The following is a 21,265-nucleotide window of genomic DNA, read 5'->3' on the forward strand; positions in this document are numbered from 1 at the left end:
CCCACAATCCAAGAATATTTCCAATGATACAGTATGTTAAAGGATGGTAACAGTGAATAAATCAAAGTTTTTGGTTTCTGTTGGGATGAATTTAGTGCAGTAGTAAAAATATGCTGTAACTGTTTTGCGTCAGATCACACTAGATTAGAGGGCATGCGATATTCCGCACTGTATTGTTGCTATTCAATTATGGGTGCATGTGAATGAGTTCCCGTAAGCTTCAAGCTGATGAATGACTTCAGGAAACATGTTACAGGAAAGTTTCTGAGAAGAATCCAATAAGGCAAAGGCCATATTCATATTGGTATACAAACATGAGCACTGCAGTATGCACTGGTGAAATTGTTTACACATTATTTTATCACTGTTGTTTTGCCAGGCTAATGCTCATGTTATCTTTTCTTCAAAGACCATTAGTCCTGCTAAGTATGTGGTAGAGTTTGGAAAGTAGAGTAGAGGCTATTAGGAAAGGTTGAGAGTCATGGCCGGATAGCTCAGTTTGTTGGAGAATTGTTGAATGAACTTCATTTTGGTGCTCCTGGACATAAAAAATGATTATACAACAAAATGCAGTGCTCGGTTCGGAGAATGAACCTAACAGTCTGTGATCATGAAATTAGTAATGAGCACCTATAGCATGTCACATTGTTTAAATATTTACAGATAGTACTAAGAAATGTAAAATTTGATGAACATGTGAAATCAGTAGTGGGGAAGATGAATGGAAGTGTGTGTGTGTGTGTGTGTGTGTGTGTGTGTGTGTGTGTGTGTGTGTTGGAAGGGTTCTCGGAAAATGTTGCACCTGTAAAGGAAATAACATATGAGGGGCATTTGAAAAGTCTGTACAAAAATAAAAACTACTTACATGTTTGGGGAAAACTTATTTTTGGGCAGTCTCCTTTTAGACTTATACACTTCATCCAATGCTGTTCTAATTTGTTGATCTCTTCCTAATAATAGGAATTGCCCAAGTCTGCAAAATAGCTATTAGTTGCTGCAATCACCTCCTCATGTGAATAAAATCTTTGTCCTGCCAGCCATTTCTTCAAATTGGGGAACAAATAGTAGTCCGAGGGAGCCAAGTCTGGTGAATGGGGGGGGGGATGTGAAACGAGTTGGAATCCTATTTCCATTAATTTTGCGACCACAACTGCTGAGGTGTGGGCTGGTGCATTGTCGTGATGGAAAATCACTTTTTTGCGGTCCAATCGCCGTCGTTTTTCTTGCAGCTTGGTTTCCAAACGGTCTAATCGTCGATGAGGATTATCCCTTGTGAATCCCCAAAGACAGTCACCTTAACCTTTCCAGCTGAAGGACTGCTCTTCACCTTCTCCCTTGGTAACCCATTGCTTAGATTGTTGTTTGGTCTCAGGAGTATAGTAATGTACTCACGTTTCATCCACAGTGACAAAACAACACTTAGTCCTGCGGATTCTTCCTGAACAGCTGCAAACCATCCTTGCAACACTTCATACGATTCAATTTTTGGCCAAGTATGAGCAATCGTTGAACCCATCTTGCGGATAGCTTCCTCATGTCCAAATATTTATGCAAAATATTATGTACCCGTTCTTCGAGATGCCCACAGCACTAGCAATCTCACGCACCTTAACTCTTCTGTTATCCATCACCATATTATGTATTTTATCAATGATTTCTGGATTCGTAATCTCCACAGGGCATCCAGAACGTTCAGCATCCCTTGTGCCCATATCTCTTGAGGCATTTTGCCTTTCATAAAGTAATGTTTAATCACCACATGAAATTCTTCTTCATCCATTTTTTGACAATCAGTCGACTTCCTTGATTCACACGAATGCCAAACACAAAGAATAGACCAATATGGCTGAAACTTGGTGTGTGTTCCTTCTAAAGATGCTACTAACTAAACATGACCTAGATATGCGCCGGTGGTGCCATCTCTCGGACTTTGCATGGACTTTTCAAACACCCCTTGTACAAGACCCTAGACTGCGAGAACAAGGTATGAGAGAGGCATATAGGCAGTCATTCTTCCCTTACTCTGTATGTGAGTTGTAATACAACAGATATTGATTAAAATTGATCTGACACTCTTCACCCCACACTGTGCTTGCTCCTCCCCCACAAAACACCCTCCCCCCACAAAACACCTCCCCCCCACAAAACACCTCCCCCCCACAAAACACCTCCCCCCCACAAAACACCTCCCCCCCACAAAACACCTCCCCCCCACAAAACACCTCCCCCCCACAAAACACCTCCCCCCCACAAAACACCTCCCCCCCACAAAACACCTCCCCCCCACAAAACACCTCCCCCCCACAAAACACCTCCCCCCCCCACAAAACACCTCCCCCCCCCACAAAACACCTTCCCCCCCACAAAACACCTTCCCCCCCACAAAACACCTTCCCCCCCACAAAACACCTTCCCCCCCCACAAAACACCTCCCCCCCTCCCTTTCTCAGTACTGGAAAGTTATAGTTTTCACATGTTTGTATAGTGGCCAGTCTTGGAACACAATCCTAGTGAGACAATATTCAAAAATTGCTGTTTGTGTTTAATCTAACATATTTGCATTTGTTTTTTGTGTTACAATTTTGAAATGATTGTATACTTTTTACTTTAAAGTACTCGTGAACCACATGACACTTTTTCATAATTCCTTCCTTTCTAGCAGTGAATATGGTGAATGGAATAGCAGTGAATGGTTTGGGAGAAGTTGCCACGATAGACGCAAGTCAGACAGCACCCAACCTAATGGGACTGGGTAAGCAACTCAGCCATTATCTGATTATAGGTAGGAATGCTCTTCTTTAATTTTATGCATGTTGTTGGCTTGATTAATTTTCACCTTCTTTCTTATTCATGGACTACATATGTAAACTGGAAAGAGCAGAAATGCTTTTTTAGTGTTCCATTTGGCGTTGTCTACAGGAAAAATCTGTACAGCATTCTTAAGGAAACCTCAAAGTTTAATTCTGTTAAGCCAAAAGTCTGTTAGTTTTGTTGTATTTGTCAGAATGAATTTTCTAATAGTTTCATACTCTACCTTTAGCAATTACCCTTCCTACTACTTATCAGATTAGTGTTCTTCCTGCACCTCTGTTGTTTCATTCTGAAAAATAAAATACTTGTCATTTTATTCCTTCATGCTTGACAGAAAATCTCCATTTTCTTCTTAGAGAAATTTTATGACTGTCAAAAGTGAATTGAAAATGACTTGATATTGTGATGTCCAAAAACCTTATACATGAGGATTTTGCAATTAGTGAAAATTTCTTTCATGGAAGTTGGAACTATGTCTTTGTCCCTCAGTTAAATAATTAATTTGAAATATTTATGCTGCTGATGTGCACTGTCAACACTTGCATTGTAACTACTGCTGTGTATCCATTTTTTGTCATTAATTTTAGAATACTTTTATTCTTTTTGCTTTTAAGTTAATGTATAACTTCTTCCATATCTTGTTTGTATATTCCACCAGCTGGGAGTTTCGTAGCTGCACATCTTTATTTTAAAGAATTTTTTTATGGGGCACAAAAATAACAGAAGTAAAAATTTCATCTGTTGCTGTCAGTCACAGGAGATGCACTTTTTTTGTTGGTTCTTACAAGCCTCAGTCAGCAACTGCCATTTGTTTTTTCTTTCTGTTACAAAATGGGAGATCTTGCGTCCACTGAAATGACCAAAGCAAGCAACCAAAAAGACATGGTCATGCTTGTGTCAAAATACAGTTCTGCAGAATTTAGTTATATAAATTAATTTTCATAAAATTTAAGCCATGCTATCAGGTTCTCTGCCTAAGCACCACCTGGAAATTGGGACCTTCTGAAAATACTTGAAAGTTTTTGAAATAATAATTTTGAATGATATTGTTTCACTTCCTTTGGCCATTCGGGTGGAAACTAGGTCTCCTGTGACATAACATCTCTGGTTGATGTATGTGAAAGTTTTTCTTCCCTGAACTTCTCAGAGGGGTGTGTGCTAATTATGCATGTGACTTAGTAAAAACTCTTGTTAAAGCAATGTAATCATTTTCATATGTCCAGATACTTTGAGCTATGTTGGCAATCTTTGTGAGCCCACAGGTTGCACACTCTTTAGAGTAAAACTTCGGTTGGCCTAATGGAGTGTGTGCAGAATACATAAATTCAGCATGTAGGATACGAGTTGTAGTTTTCTGAAATTCAGACATCAATACATCACTTGTTCTCTGGGTATGAGGCATTAAATAATTCGCGTAAGACACTTTCCTGTCATAAGCTTTCTCTGTAGGGTATTGTCTTTACTGAATACATTTGCTTACAGTGTTTATACTGTGTATAATTATTAGGTGTAACTGAACTGGTCAGCATAATGACAAACAGCTCAATGTCAAAATCTCTCAATAAAATCTCTGGTAAAAACAATTAAAAAGAATAATTCAGCTCCATCACATTTATAATGTTATCCTCTTAAAATAATTTTAAGAGGATTGACGTTTTCCATTGTGGTTGAGCAGAATTATTCTCATAAAATGTGAAATTGTGGACTTACAACTGGATGTCACTTTCATTGAGTGATGGATAAAACTGAACTATAGTGGAAGGGTGATATCTAAGACATCGTTATTTCATTCTATGAGTGTGATAACTGTAGCATAGTAGAAAGAGTTTTGGATAATTTTTATGTATGAAAAGTATACTAATAAGTGTAGAGTAGTAGTGGACACCTTGTGTATTTGAATATATTTTCATTGAAAATCTTGTAGTGATTTTGTGTCCTGCTTTTCTTTTTTTATTCAAAAATGTGTTAATGTGAACTTGAATGTTGCCATTAATTTATATTATTTCTACGGTCATATATAAGGTGCCATGCAATTTAGTATTAAAATGAAAGGTGATGAAATAGGAACTCTTACTTCATATTTCCAATATTGAGAAGGCAGTTTTCTCTCTAACAAAAAGGGCCATATATTAGCTTTAGTTATCATTAAGAAATTATTTATGTGGTAACTTTAACATTAAACTAATGTTTAAAGCAATATTTATTAAATTTTGTAGGCATTGAAGAATGTTTGGTGAAGGATGCTGGAACAAAGAAGGTTAAATTGAAACACATACTGCATAAATAATGAAACAGCACAGCTGTGCTGCCCCATCCCCACCCACAAATATACACATTTCCTTCTTATACCAATCAGATCTTTCTTCTCCATCCTAATCTTTATCTCCCCTTCCTTGAACTCTGTCTGGGCTCCTGCCCCAACACTTCTACACACACACACACACACACACACACACACACACACACACACTCACTCACACACTCACAATTACTGTATATCCTATTCTTGACCGTCTCTGATAACATTTACTGATTCTTTTTTAGCCACATCACCCTTATCTTTCCCTTACTTGTGCTTATTACAGTGTTATGCATTCCTGTTGTTAATTGTTAACTCATCAATCATACCTTTTCTGTTTTTTGTTATGCTTCTTGTATTTTACCCGCAGCTTCTTGCTCAGCAGCTTAAGAAAGTCCTTAGATGTATATTATGTTTCACCATCGGGACTCTGATGTGAGTGCAAGCCCAGTGTTTTTTCATCTCTTATGGAGTTGCTAAACCCTTGTCCCAACCTATTACTGTAGGTTGCGATGGGTGGTTATGTTTTCATTTAACTTCCACTATTGAAGTAGCTCTTTGCTTTTTGAAAAAATTTCCGAAATGAATATTGGTTTGGCAAATAAGTCTTTTCAGTTTTTAATGTGTAATGAAATGATAACTTTCATGTAAAAATGTAATTACATAATCTGGTCACAATATTGTGACTATCAGTGAACTATTACGTGCAGTGTGGATTGCAGCAGAATAGGAGTTTCAAAATTAGTCTGAAACCTTTTAGGAGTTACGGAGGGTCCATAGTAAATGTATTAAATATATGCTCTGATAGATGATAAATTGAAAATTTTGGCGAGTTTGGTTGCTATGAAATTCTTGGAAAAACTCTCCCAATCAGTCTCACGTATTTTAGACTTTCCATTACCTTTCTAGAAGTCCCCATACATCTTTTGAAGGGAGAAATGTGGTTGTGTAAAACATAATTGAAATTTTAGTAGTTGCCAAACTGACTGAAAAGCATCTTACAAATGGATACATTACTCATAAGAATGAGATTGAAACATTGTCCAGATAACACTAATTATTCCACTCTCAATCAGAACAACAAATTTTGTTTCATACTACTATTAAAATTGAAATCTTTTTATCAATGGAAACGAAAACTGTGGATGAGAATGGAGTTTGCGACACCTTCATATAAGATACTGCCAGTTGCCTTGACATATCTGACTAGGACAAAGACCAGAGCTTCTGACAGTAACATACATTGTATTTGTTAAGAAGGTGATTGAGATAGTCTTTGGACAGTAGTGTTTTTATTGTAATTTGGTGTAGCAAGGAGACAGAATATTTTACACAAATTGTATGTGTTCTGCAGTACTTTTTTTTTTTCTTTCTTTTGAAACTAGTTTTTGCTTAAGAGACAACTGGGGAATAACTCAGTACAGTTGTTGAAGATGTTAGCAAGCTGGTAGAAAACTTTGAGGGAAATGTTTCAAATGAAATGAGTTTGAAATGAAGATCACTTAGACAGTGTAACTGTTGTTGCAGTAAAGTGTACTAAGTGTAAAGAAATGCAAAGGAGGGTTTCAAAATGAAAGCCAAATTGCATTATAGGTTCAAATTTTGTCAAAACTTAATTGGAATTTGTTATATAGCATTTATTCTGTCATAACTAACACAGAACGTAAAACAATGATAGTAGTTAAAGTAAGCCAAAAACTTATTCTCAAAATAGATAAATCTTGTAGTACACAGTTGGCATGAGTCATTAGTAAGTGTGTGTGTGTGTGTGTGTGTGTGTGTGTGTGTGTGTGTGTGTGTGTGTGTGTGTTTAGGGGGGAGGGAGAATTGGAGATTCAGAAGGTATAAATTTCAGTAATGCTGACACACATTAAAGCAGAAAACAGTTGTCCCTGGTTTTTGAAACTGTTACTTCCTTAATCGGGGAGGAAAGAGGGATGTTTTTCATGGTTGGGAAGGAGGGCCAGCTAACTCTCCTTCTCAGCTTTCAGAAACCTCTTTCCCTGTCCTCCTAGTTCCAAAACTTGGGAACAGATTTGTTCATACTTTTATGTGTATTGGCAGTGCTGGAATTTAATCTTCTGATGGTAAGTAGTGGCCAGTATTCTGTCTCCTTGTAATTTCCTATTACATTAGTGTTCATTTGCAGTCCTCTCATCCAGTTCAGATCCTGGCAGCACACGCTAGTTAACAAAGATACTGTTATGAGCATGATTGCCTGCTTACAGTAAATAATCAACTTCTTGTTAGGTGCTGCTTTGTAAAATTACTCATAAGCATATTATTGCAAATCAAACAGCTAGCTGCAATCATCAGATTGTTTCAAAAGACTTCATACAATGTGCATTAAACTGGCAACATCTAATGAACTATATAGGTTCTACCTACCTTTCTTTAAATAGAATATATTGTGTGTTACAAGAGTTAATCTTTAACCTTCATATCCCTCCCCTCTATTGTTTTTTGGCAAGTTCTGTGATAACACTCAAAACCATCAACCTGAAGAGCTGAATGAACTTCCTACTACTGTCGAGATTTGCAGGATAAAAATTGGCTGACCAGTTTTGAAGTGTTCTGTTAAAACATTTCTCATACATTGGGTGTTGTCAAATATCTTTGTAGCTCATATCTCTCTCTTCCCCGCCTCCCCCCACTCTTCAATAAAGCAAAATATAGTTCTTACTATTTCCTTTCTTTTCCACAGAACTGGTATCAGCCAATTTTAGTATTTTGTTTTTGAAAGTAGAGTAGAATAAAAACCTGACTATACTGGAAATAACTTGCAGAAAATAATAAACTGAATGGACTTCTTTGCCAACCTTTTGTATTCTTCCTTAAATTTATTTAAAAATTCTTCAAATTGGACATGATGAATGAGGGTGGATATGTTTTAGTTGCCTGTTTGTCAGAGCAGATGTGTTCTTTACATAAAAAGGAAGTGTAGCTACATGGTTAGGAAACAAAGAAGAAAATTTCATACTAAAATTAATATAGAGGGTGATATGCTGTTTAACGCATAGGTGTCATGTGGAGTGCCATTTTGTTCAGACTGTAGTATGCTAACAGGGATACATTATTGTTTAAAATGGTGGGTAGTCAGTACTTTGATCTTTTGCAGATCACTTCACCGACTGGGCCAAGTTTGTTTACAGTGTATATCAGATTTACCTTTACATTTATTATGCAGACAAAATCAGTTGACAGATTCTTACATCAGATAGTAGCATTGATTAACATTACACTTTCAAATTAGACAGTGATACCAGCAAATTGCTTTGTACCGATGCTCCCTTATCCACAGTGTGTGGTTGTATGAAAAGCACAGTGTACTTTAAATTGTCCCACAGTTGCTCCTTACCTGCCGTGCACTCCTTTATTGGTTTGTGTTAAAGCGTTCTTTCTGCCTATTAATTTCATGAATTTACTTGTGTTCTGGTACAAATAATTAATAATTGTATTCTGCATGTAAACTCAATAGTAGTCCTATCCTTCTGAAAACTAACATTTTAAACAAACGTTGACGGGAAGTAATACACAGTCCACATTTCATAATCATTCAATCAAATTTCATCCTTGTGCTTTTCCTGTTTCCTCCCCTGCTGCTCTTTGTTGTGTATCACTTAAAATCTCTCTTTCTCTCTCTCTCTCTCTCTCTCTCTCTCTCTCTTTCTCGGATACCCCCTTCCTTCCCTTGGAACAGTGTGGGTTGGACTGCAGCAAGCAGTATCATTAATTTACTTGCACCATTATGACCAAGGATTCCGGAGATCCAAAGATAAGCGGCATGTGCCATCTGTTTTCTGCATCAGCAGCTCCTCCCCAAGTGAGTGATTGCATTAAATCACTATTTTTTTCCTTACAATTGACAACTTTTGTATTGTGGTAAATGTAAAGCACGAAACATGATGAATTCTTGCTGTTATGTAACTTCATTTAAACTTTGTGAACTTGAAGTGATATATTCGCATCATTCATAGGTAGTGTTCTCATCGTGTTGTTGGTGCACAGTTTCTAAGATTCGGTATTGGTAATAATAATTGAAAAGACATTCATTTTATCATCATGTGTTCAAAGCTATAAAGAAACATTGTTGGTATAGTATTCACAATATTTTGTTACATTGTTTAGGGATTTGTTTAAATATGTGCTTTGATTGTTGCACTATGTTCATTGTTTAATAGGATGATAAACTTTGCATATGGAGCACATACTGTGCTAAGAATGTGATATTTGTGATTACTCTCTTCAGAAAAAAAATACTACATATCAATTTCTGCTTATTATTTGCAGATAGTACATCATCCACTTCTGTGTTGAGATGTAAAGAGTCTGAAGTTATGTTATGTTGCATGACTGTTTTGGCTATGGCTACATGTGATGCAGTGTGCCATCAGTAATCATTGTCAGTGAGAAAGTTAACATTCATTTTAAAGGAATGAGACACGTGAAAATTCAATCTATACACTTTGAGTACCTGAGAGAATAAAAGCTGATCAGCAACATAGTGCTTCTGTAAGGAGAAAAAGTAACAACAGTATTTCTTGTAAGACATGTAGCCAAATGAATAGGTACTGTCTGTCTATTCATCATCCTAGTCCCTTCCCAGTCTAATTTTTTTTTTGGATAGTTGATTCCTGTTTACGTTCTTTTCTTAACTCCTTTTTCAAACCTGGTTTTACAGTCTTTAATATTGCTCTGTTTTTCTGCCAGCATTTCACATTGCAGCCATTTGCCTAAGTAGGCCTTCCAGTTCATGTATTATATCTGTAGCTACTGAAATTCCATTTGCTTATTTACTCCCTTAAATGAATTTTATTCTTTCATCTATTCCTCAAATCTTACTTCCCCACTTTACATATCGCACTTGGTATATCTGCCTGCTTTCTTTATTTTGCTTTCAGCTCTTCTAATGTGGGGTTTCTGTTGTCACACAAACTATTTAATTTAATAATTATTACGCTTTGTCGTTTGCATGTGTAACCAATTATTGGACTTACCATTGTTGCAGTTTTTGTCATCCAGTTATACACTTTGTATTTATTCTCTTCTTTAGTGTTAGAATATGTTTCTAGCATTGCCTCCAAAAATTTAACATTTTTCATTGATTATCATCTCAAGTATAGGATATTTGTCTTTCCTGCTTTTTGAATCTATGTTAACACATTTTTGTGTAGTTGTCAAACTTCTCTCATTCCTATTCTGGCCTGCAAGATCATCAGGAGGTATTTGTGTGCTCAGTGTTTCCCAGCTGGGTGTTGCACCCTTTGCCTTTGTGACAACACACATTATTGTACAGCTGTTTAACCATGTAAAACAAATTTCAACTTCTGAATTGATATTGAGTGCAGTGGACTGCAGGGGTTGTTGTCAACCTCAGGATTCATAGAATCGGTGATGTCTCCTGGAGAGGATGCTCTCAGTGAAGTAAGCAAATATAGTATAAATACTAAATTGTTAAATTTTTGACCAAATTTGAATATTTGAGTGTGTAATTTTTGAGGGAATTGTGCAGATAAAAAGTTGGGTAGTGCCATGCAGTAAATTAAAAATAATAAAGCTAGTTGCTAATGCAAGTAATTTAGGTTCCTTTGGCCTATTGCATATTGTCAAATTTTTGCCAGCAACCAACGTGGCAGCAGCCAGTAGATGTCAAAGGAAGTATGGTTAGTTACACACTTGGTTGCCACAACAAATGAGTTGCAGATCATCAGGCTTGCAGGAGTAACCACTCCCAGTGACCATGAAGCGAGGCAAGCAATGGTGTGGCTTTAACAGAAGGGACACAGTGTTGTTTTAGGTTATGTGCAGCACCACACAAGGGCAAAAAAGGCTATAAATGTTGTAATATATATTTATTTTAAGGGATTGTGATTCCAGTGTGAGATCAGTTCAAAAGTACTCAGTGTCGTTATAATTAAAAACATAATGTTTGGAACATGTAGAGACCACCATAAGTGTTTAAGTAAATATACTAATTTTCTTCGTGAAATATAACAGGCAGCAGTGCTCAAAACTGGGACAATGAAAGTTTGTGCAAACTAGTAATATTAAGTCCGTACTTGAATATACAGGCTGTCCAAAATTTGTACACACTCTCTGATCTAATAACAGGATAATCCGTTTTTGTCCTTGACAAAAACTTCCAAAAACAGAAATAAAAACACTTGCTCAGATATAGATTACAGTATATTGAAAACTTTCAACAAACACTCTTCAATTGGAGATAATACTGTCATTTACAGATGACATTTACCCCCTGCACTCAAAAGGGTTGGTTCTGCAAAACTTGCGCAGATGGTGACCACAGCTTCCACACTTTAACTTGGTTTTGTGGTATCTCTGGTTAGTTATATTCTTCAAACATATGTAGCATCTTGATTTTCTAGTTGGTTCTTCATTTGGAGTAATTTTGATTATCTATAGATTCTTTTGAAGGATGTATTTTAAATAATAGGCAGTTGGAGTCCTTTCAAGTCCTTGGATTGCTCTTCTGCATATGGCTTCAAAAGTTCAAGATTTAATTCACGCAAATACAATTTTCTGGCACTTGTTTTCCCTTTATTCCACATAGGCACTCTCTTCTGGAACACTGTGTTCGTGTTTATTGTGGCTATATATAAAGTAGGCTCTAGAACATTGACAGTGGCTATCTCCTCGTACCTCTTTTTGTAGGGTACGTCCTAGTTATTTGATATATGGCATCCACTCCTCCCCTAATGGAATTGTAATATAGGTTTATGTGAGTATCTTTTTTTGGTGCATCAACTCGTACTCCTGTATCACAATGTTGTGTAGGCAACAACAGATTTTTCTTCATTTTTTCCTTTGTAATGTAAGAGACAACTGTTACTAGAGGCTTCTTAGTCGATGGATCTGTGAGTGAAAACTTAGAATAATACAGTTCTGTGCCTGCTGCATCTTAGGTTCTTGCAGTATGAGTTTTCTGTTGAATTTGAGTGACCCAATTTGTAATTTGCATTCAGTGTGTCTCCCAATTCCACAGAAGTGTAGAAGCAGTCAGTTGTTACGTAGTAACCTGTATTCTGTATTGGCTCCACCAGCCCCTTCACAATCTCAAAGGGACCTCATTGAAAGGCAGGTCTAGTGTCTTTTGCAGCATATACTTCCATTTTTATTGTGTATTGTTCAGTTGCACTACTGAGAATTGTAACAAATGTACCATATGACCCTGGCATGTGTCAAAAAAACTTTAAATGGAGGACAACAAGTGACAAGACATAGCATTTCATCAGTTTTATTGTGATGTTCACTTCTGAAGTACTTCAGGAATATTCCATTCAGTTCTTAAAGTACTTATGCCATGCAAATTTGTCACGTACACATCTTTATGCCTGGTGCCCTTATCAACAAAACAAATAATTTTCATTAGTTGATAATCTCTTGTCTTATTCATATTTGCTTTATACCTGGCTCTTCCCAAAAAAATTTGACCACAGCTGAGATAATGAAATATTGGTGTTTTGGTAAACTCAAATTAAAATTAAAATTCTCATCAACTCATGTATTTCAAAATTAGCAGAAGATAGTTTTTCTTTCAACTTCTTCAATTCTATGGTCAACAGTTTTCCAAACAATTTCAGGAGTGTAAAATTTCTTCAATGACTCGCATACATCGGTTATTTTCCCAATAGTAATTATTCCCGGAGGTTCATGGACTACATTGGCAAGATCCCTTTTACATTGCCCAGGAGTTTCTGCAAGACACTCTTCTGCCTCATTCGAGCCTTCACAATCATTAAAGAAAATCTTCCTCACTTCACTTCACATGCTACACTGTGACAAACTGCTATAAATCAACAATCAAAATGAAACTCAAAATTGGACTATCAACGGTGGAGAGTAAAACTTGCATTAAAGATTGCCAAATGAAATTTTTACACAGAATTATGGTCACAGGTAGTACCAACCCAGGTCAAAATATGCCCTTGAGCATACAACTTGTATTTATTTGTAATTTTTAATTTTTTGCCAGATTAATATACAGTGTAGTACTTTATAACACCCATAACGTGGAATATTTGATATTATTTTTAATAAAAGAAAAAAGGTCAGGCAATTTTTGCATGTGCTTGGTGGTCCTATGATTAAACCCTTGGGTAAAAGTGAGGTATCAGTAAGCAAGAAAATAAACATATGCTGCTTATCACTGATGCAGGAATGTATTGTCAGAAAACACTTCTTCTATGCATACTGGCATCAGTCATTAGCTTTCCACAATCATGTCACTTGTTTTAGTTACTTCAATCGTGATTCATTGTTTAAGTATTTAATAGATATTGTAAATGGAAAATTTAAATTATTTTTCTACTGTCGAGAGATTTTTATGAGAAAGGGGGAGATATTTATGTAAGAAAGAGACTGTGATCCAAAATATGAGCACTTTGTTGGTAAAAAGCAATTTTTTTTGTTAAACTGGGAGCAGAGTCATTGTTAGAGATGATGCAGATACTGCTTGGACAGAAATATTTGTTTAACATGTAGGAATTGGGCATGAACAGTAGAGAATTAAGTCAAAATTGGGCAGACAGGCATTACCAACAAAGGCTTGTGTTTAACACAAACAGGAGAGTATAAGCAGTTACGACTGACTGACATAAGCACAAAAAAATATAGTGAAGCAAATGTGAATATTTTTGCGCTTAAGAGCATTATTAAATTATGAATTAATCAGTTCTTTCAAAAAGGTTGAATGCATGACACATTATGGTCTGTAATGAATAAAGAAAGGAAAAGGTACACAAAAGAAGAGATGTGAAGAGAGGAGGGTGAGCAAATTAGTGTCACTGCAGTAAGAAACCTGTTTCATCTCACTAACATTATCTTTGTTTGTGAATGTTCATGACATATTGGTTGCAATCTGAATCATTTATAAGACATTTGTTGATTTGGACTGCTCAGTTAATATTCAGAGTGAAGCATACACTGATTGCAGTCCAGTTGGACATAAGAAATGACAGAATTAACCATGATAAGCACAAAATATCATTATAGATATATTAATTTTCCTTCAGTTTTAGTTATTTGCTCACAACTATTGACATGTATATTGATATTGACCTGTAAATTCTGTTTAATACACCAGTGAATGTGCAAATAATTTTGTGTTTTGTCAGAAGAAGGCAATTGTGAAACATGTTGTTTGGGTTTAAAGTAGTGTCGGCTTGGGGGTTTTAGTGTGTGCTTTGGCATGTTACATTTGAGCTTCTTAAATGATTACTGATGGCAGCCCCTTAACATTTAATTAGCAGCACAGCACAAGACATCAAGTACATTTAACACAGGTTTGAATTTCAAAATTCGATTACTTAAGCAGGAGTATTACAGATTGTTGTAGACTTCATTCACTTTTATGTATATCTTTCCTCGTTTCATTTACTGCTTCAGTAACTTCTACGTATTTGAACCTGTGCATGACATAGTTTTTGCATTGCATTGCTTCTTGTTTGTATTACATTTAAAGTGCTAGTTTGCTTTAAATAGTATTTTTCCTGTTGTATAATGAATATTCAAAAATCAGTAAATTAATATTCTAGTGTCTTATTAGATAGTAATGCTTATGCTGAAATGCATGTGAAAAGTTTATGTAATTGTTCAGTGGATTACAGTCTCATCTGTTGTGCACTCCTACAATTCAGGCTTTATATTTCTTTTCTGAGGGCGTTATGCAGTCGTTGAGAGTGGAGTTGTTTAAAATGCAAGAGCTAAGTGCCCCTTAAAATACATGCTAATGTGATACAGCTAGCAGTGGAATAGTTTATTAGTTACACTGAAATTAAGGTTACAGTGATTCTGGAGCATCAGCAGCAGCTTAGGCAGTTTTGCCAAAGATAAATTTCTGCTTCTTTGAAAATGCTTCTTTACTTTTTCTTGAAGTACTCTTGATTATTTTCTCCCCATGTAGAATTTTAGGCCTCTTCATGAAGACTTTGATATGCCTCCCTCAGAAGCTTGCTCAAGAATGAGGTGATTACCTGGAATGACTTAATCAATTTTTCCCCCATCCTGGGTAATACAAGCTTGTGCCCAGTCTCTTAATGCTCTGATTGACAATCCCGTCAGTTGACGGACACAAAAATTTCAGTAGACTGCTTAGCCTGTCATTTGGCAGGGTTCGATTTCTCACACTTTCAAATATGAAATCATTTATATTGATGTGCTTGGTTTGTCATCATTGTTGTGAGGGTCTAAAGCAACAGGTAGATTGCATTTGTTGTGTGCAATCAAGCTTCTGGAGGACAGCAGCTGTTTATTCGGTACAGAAAGAAATAAGATGTGGCTTGAATTTTTCTTGCAGACTATGAAGTTGTGCATTAATTGGAGAAAGATTTCATTGACAACAACACTGAGAATGGTGATATTGATAATTAATATGATCCTGATTTTATGCTGGAAGAAATACGTCAGACTTAAAGTATTTCTCATTTTGATTTTTTAAAAGTTGAGTGACACAATTGCTTAAATTATTTTCTGGCGTTTTTTAAATTCTCTGTACCATGACTCGTATTTTTATGTTGTATGTTCAGTGAGTGAAGAATGTGGTGAATGTAGAACCACAAAATATGAGTCATGACTACACTGAAAGTAGGCCAAGACAACAATAAATCATACTGATTCTGAAGAAGAATGGATGGATGCAGACTCCTTTCAAAGTACATAAATTTTTGGTGGGGCTGATGCTGTCCCAGATTTGCGTGAAATTCCCCCCTCCATTTTGTGGACAGTGACCGTCTCACTCATTTCAAAGTATATACTAATTTTTACATCATACAGGAGATATAGAGACTGACAGGTAGAGGTCAACTCACTCCTACATAATGTAGAATGTGTGGTTGGAAGAGGTCACTCGTGTAGAAGTAAAAAATTCTGGTCTATAATTTTCCACACCAGCATCAACAAAAAGTCCCTTGTACAGGAGCATTGGAGTCAGAATTCATGTCTCTTGTCATCACTACTCAAATTTATTGAACAGAAATATTTTCCTCTAGATCAGGTGAAACTTCCACCTGAATGCCAATTCATTGGGAAAGTGAGAAAAGTGAGATGAAACAAGATATGATCTGTTTTGCAAGGGCTGTTCTCTGGTTGAAAATGTTCATTAATGGTTTTAACAGGTGTATCTGCTTCTCAAAGACATTGATTGATGAAGGCATGTGTAACTATAACTGCAGAAATTTTCAAGCTGTATATGCCACAAAACCAAGCAAATACGACACGAAACATTACGTGATACCAGTCAAATTCTGGTTGTCTGGAATTTTGACATTGGCATTGTGCGAAAGACTACCTGGTGCCCTAGCAAAGCTAACGGTGTATATTATTCTCCAGTAGGTTCTACACAAGCACTACTCTTGCAAGAGAGATATGAAAGGAGAAGACAGGTCTTGTTGATGAAACCATAATAAAGATTAAGGGAATGCTTCTGACTTTGAAATCATGCAGCATACAAAAAGTGGAACAGGTGTTAATGAGCAATGGGAACCTTCTGGCTGTATGCTGGGGAAATAAATATGCATGCCAAGTACCAGACACCAAGCAGAAATAATTTATGAAGACACAAGAGGTAAACAAAAAATGAAACCTGCTTGTGTTATGGACTACACCAACAACAAAAAAAATTTATTGAACGGTCTGATCAGAGTTTGGGTATATAACAGTGAAATGCTGGAGGAAGCTAATAAAATTGAAAGTAAGGTAGTGTGCTTATGAAGGAATTGTATGCAGGAATGCCAATGTGCAGGGAACCAACTGATCAGGCCATATACCAGAAAATATTTTCTGGGAAAAATTCCACCTTCCCCAGGTTAAACAAGAATCCAAAGGATGTGCAAAGTACACTCAGCAGGGGACCATTGCCTACTCATCATCAGATTTCCACCAAATCTGATAGGCGAGTCTTGCCCAAAAATAAGTGATAGAATGAGTACAAAACGGCACTCCGACTTCTTTGTGGAACTTCATTATTTTTAATTTTTGTTTCACTTGCACTCCAAAAAACTGAAATAATGCTCAGTATACTGTTTTATTAATATTTTCATGAAAAACATAAAAAGGCAAGGGAAAATTAGAGTTGGCTTGAAAATAAAGCCTTTTGTGCAGGAGAACAATTGTCTTCTGTTAGTTGACTCGTGGGAGACAAACAAATCCACAAATGTATGACAAGATTTTTCAAGCCGAAAGATTGGCATTGTGCAGTATTAAAGTGATTACCCCAATTGCAGTTCACTTGTGTGAGCTTGTGTCGCCAGGTAAAGAATTTGATCAAATAGCTTCAAAACTGCTCTTACCACATCAAGAGAGAAAATGCCGCATGCTGAGAAGACTGCATCAAAATACATTCCATTGTACATCACAAGCTGTCTTTACCAATATTTGGCAAAATGATGCTTTATGGTTGGTTCACAGCCAACTATGTGATTAGAGAGAACTTTTTATGAATGTAAATCAACCTCATTTTTCTGTAGAAACTTCACAGTAACCATGCAATTGTAAAAATACAGTATTCGTAACGTGTACAAGATGCTGAGATAATTACTGCGTCCCTTGTTTTGAAAATGAATGTCACTCCAGCATGTATAAATCAATAATTTAAAATAATAAAACTATCTAATTTAAATGTTAAGGTCTCATGTATGCCTTACAATCCCTTCCTGAAAATTTATTTGTGATTCCAAATTTTCCACTGCCTATATTTTTCATGCTTTTTATGAAAATATTAATAAATGCAATGTATTGAGTATTATTTCAGTTTACTTGCATTGTAAGTAATATAAAAAAACTGAAGATTCTTCCAGATATGGTTTGACTCCGTGACCCTTGGATTATCACTCTGCATTATTTCCACTGGCCAGTCAGTGCTTGGAAAGTATGATAACATAAAAATATTATGCGTCACCCAACCCGTGTCAAAAATGATGTTTTTTCTGAATGATTGGCTGTCTGCAGCTTCCATTTCTGTCATTTTCATTTCTGGCCAAGCCCTGCATGTATCATAAATTTGGACAAAATCAGTGATGACTAGTAGGTGCTATCCCCTTGTCAGACGAGAGAAAAACAAACTGGAAAGACTGTGTGTGTGTGAGAGAGAGAGAGAGAGAGAGAGAGAGAGAGAGAGAGAGAGAGAGAGAGACAACACACCAGTGCAATGAGTGCAAAATTGCCATATGCAATGTGCCTCGTTTAAAAGTGTATCAGTCAAAAAAATTGTTTGAAGGTCAGCCAAATAAAAGTGAGAATTGGAAGAAAAAATAAGTAAACTATTATTTCAAAAGGAATTGCAATAACTGTTAAACCGTTTATGCCACTGTGGGACAAGACAGTCAGTGCCTTCATGGAAAAATAATAGAAGCTCCCTGTAGAGCCATGATTGTACACAGGCCTGAGCGTGTTTGTCTGAAGCAAATCGATGTCCATTAATGTGTTTCTTTAGAACTCCAAAAACTGGAAATCCCATGGAGAGAGATCAAGACTATATGGATGATGTGGAAGTGCTTCTTTGTGAAACATGGGCAGCATATTTGAAACAACCTTGGCAACATATTGGTGGGAATTATCCTGCAACAGAATGATGCTGTCTGTCAACCTTCCTGGGCATTAGGTCTTGATGGTGCAATTCAGTTTTTGCGACGTTTCCTCATACTGTTTTTGTTAATTGTGGCGCCATTTCCAGAAAGTCAGTGAGTGGGGGGGTCCTTTTAGTTAAGGAAAATGTTATTGCAACTTTCCTACAGTGAGCCCACATGGTGCCAAGTTTAGACAGCGCTATAGAAGTTTCGCTGAGATGCCCTTAAGCATCCTCCCTACAGTCCTGAACACTCCCAACAAGATTTCCATATTTTTGGAGCCCTGAAAAATAAATTAGTGGCTGTCGATTTTGACGAAGAGGTGCATGACAAGGTACAATCGTGGTTCTGTAGGCAAGTACGAAAATTTTTCCACAAAGATGTTGGCTGTCTTGTCTGACAGTAGGATCAAAGTATTAACAGCACTGGTGATTACTTCCCAGTAGTCAACAGTTTACTTATTTTTCTCCATCTATCTTGTTTTCATTTGATTGATGCTTATACTACATGAAAAAGATTAACAGTTCATAATTGTGTTTCATTTTTTTTTGCTTTTGGTGAATGCGTTTTGCAAAATCTAATGTTCATTATAAAAGTATATAAAACAGTTAAACAAATGGAGATGCTTGAAACAGGTAAACTAGCAGAAATAGATTCAGGATTTTATATAAGATTAGCATTACAGCTAAATATTGGCTGGTTTTCATAATAAAGAAAAAGGTTGAAAAGCCATAAAAGTGGTCAGAATTGTAAGAGACGGTGATGTTTACATGGCCAGCAATCAAAATGTTAAAGATCATTATTAATGAGATTTTAATCATTAACCTGTGTTCTTGTTAAGGAATGCTTTACATCAAGGCAAAGCTGCTTCAGGAAACCCAAAAGCAGTACCCACAAGTTGTTTATTTTTGTCTTTTCAAAACCTGAAGCAAAGTTCTATTGACCATATCTGGTGTGTAGAATGGATGTTAAGGGATATGGATTTGGGACCTCTCAAGATACGTGTTGTCTGGCTGCTCTGTAATGATGCTTGTTGCGGTGAAACCTGATAGTTTTGGCCCTAATTTATTCATGTGTGTGTGTGTGTGTGTGTGTGTGTGTGTGTGTGGTGATATGCTCACTTACCTATTACTGGTTGTATTCTCATTTTGTACAAGTGTATCTCCAGATCCATACCTGACAATCCCAAGGTCTAATTCATACAGCCACATTTTGACACCATTACTGACAGTGGTTTTGCCTGTTTTTATGAAATTTATTGTAAATATGTTAACAGAATGCAGTAATGAGTTTTCCATTTCCTAAACCCTTCTGAAATGAGGAACCTTAAAAGTATAGCAATAGCCAGTGATATAATCCAGAAAGCATGCTTTGTGTGCTGTGCAGATGCTGCAAAGCACCTCTCCAGTCACCTTTCAAACATGAAGATTGGTTCCCTCGGTAGCAGCTTTAATTAATCACAGATTTTCTACATCTGCATGCACATCTATGCTTTACAAGCCACCTTACAGTGTGTGGCAGAGGATACTTAGTGTACCACTGTCACTCCCCCCACCCTGTTCATCACGAATGGTTCGTGGGAAGAAAGAATTTTTCGTAAGTCTTCATGTGAAATTGAATCTCTCCAATTGTATGATCATGGTCATCTCGTGAGGTATATTTAGGATAAAGGAATATAATACTTGATTCTTCTAAAAATGGAATATTAATAGTAAACTACCCCGTGATGCCTTTCTTCTAGCATCTGCCATTGGATTTATATGAGCAACTTGGTGATCCTCCTGCACTTATCAAATGAATGTGTAACAAAATGCACTGCTCTTCTTTGGATTTTGCTTTTTCCTCTTATCAATTCTATCTGGTATAGATCAAAGATTGATGAACTGTATTATAGGTACAGCAGAGGTTTGGTGAGCTACCTCATTTTTGGATGGACCACACTTCCTGTGGGTTTCTCCATGACTGTATGGCATCTGCCTTACCTGCTGTTAATTTTATGTGATTGTTAGATTTTTGCTCTGTGCACATATTCCTAGATATTGTATGGATGTGACTGCCAGCAGTGATTGTGCTGTAATCGTGTAATCCCACAGTGTCTTTTTCAGCCTATTTGTGTACATTATGTTCAATTGGTTAATGTTGAGGGTCAAGTGACAACCCCTGCACTAAGTGTCAATCTTTTGCAGGTCTTTCTGCATTTTTCTGCAATTTTCTAGAGGTAAGACTTTTCTGTTTACATCACCAATCATCATCATCATCATCATCATCATCACATCAGCAGCAGCTATAGCCATGAAAAGCCTCACAGAGCTCCAGACATTATCCACTAGATTATCCTATAACATTCCCTTGGAGTATGCCCAGCACTGGTATCTAGTGCCCTCAAGGTCTCACGGACAAACAGAGGGAGTTGGTTTTCATACAAGCATTATTTGTAGAACCTGTGTTGGATTCGTACAGAGGAGATCCTATAGCTCCAGAAATTTCATGGTAGGTGAGCATAAAACATGTTTCAAAATTCTACATCTACATCTACATTCATACTCCGCAAGCCACCCAACGGTGTGTGGCGGAG

The 21,265-nt window shown here is 36.6% G+C and overlaps 1 protein-coding gene across 4 annotated transcripts in view; it reads left to right on the top strand.

Annotated features, from left to right (window-relative positions):
* LOC126248242 (probable histone-arginine methyltransferase CARMER) overlaps positions 1-21,265 on the top strand; it is a 105,980-nt gene that overhangs the window by 49,260 nt on the left and 35,455 nt on the right. Inside the window, exon 10 of one of the 4 annotated variants that reach the window (XM_049949082.1) lies at positions 2,660-2,782. In XM_049949082.1, the coding sequence (XP_049805039.1) occupies positions 2,660-2,782 (123 nt within the window). The remainder of the gene's footprint in view (positions 1-2,659; positions 2,783-21,265) is intronic. The other 3 variants (XM_049949085.1, XM_049949083.1, XM_049949086.1) reach the window with 3 other exon arrangements.

The sequence above is a fragment of the Schistocerca nitens genome, chromosome 3, assembly GCF_023898315.1.
Source record: "Schistocerca nitens isolate TAMUIC-IGC-003100 chromosome 3, iqSchNite1.1, whole genome shotgun sequence".
Taxonomy (NCBI): domain Eukaryota; kingdom Metazoa; phylum Arthropoda; class Insecta; order Orthoptera; family Acrididae; genus Schistocerca; species Schistocerca nitens.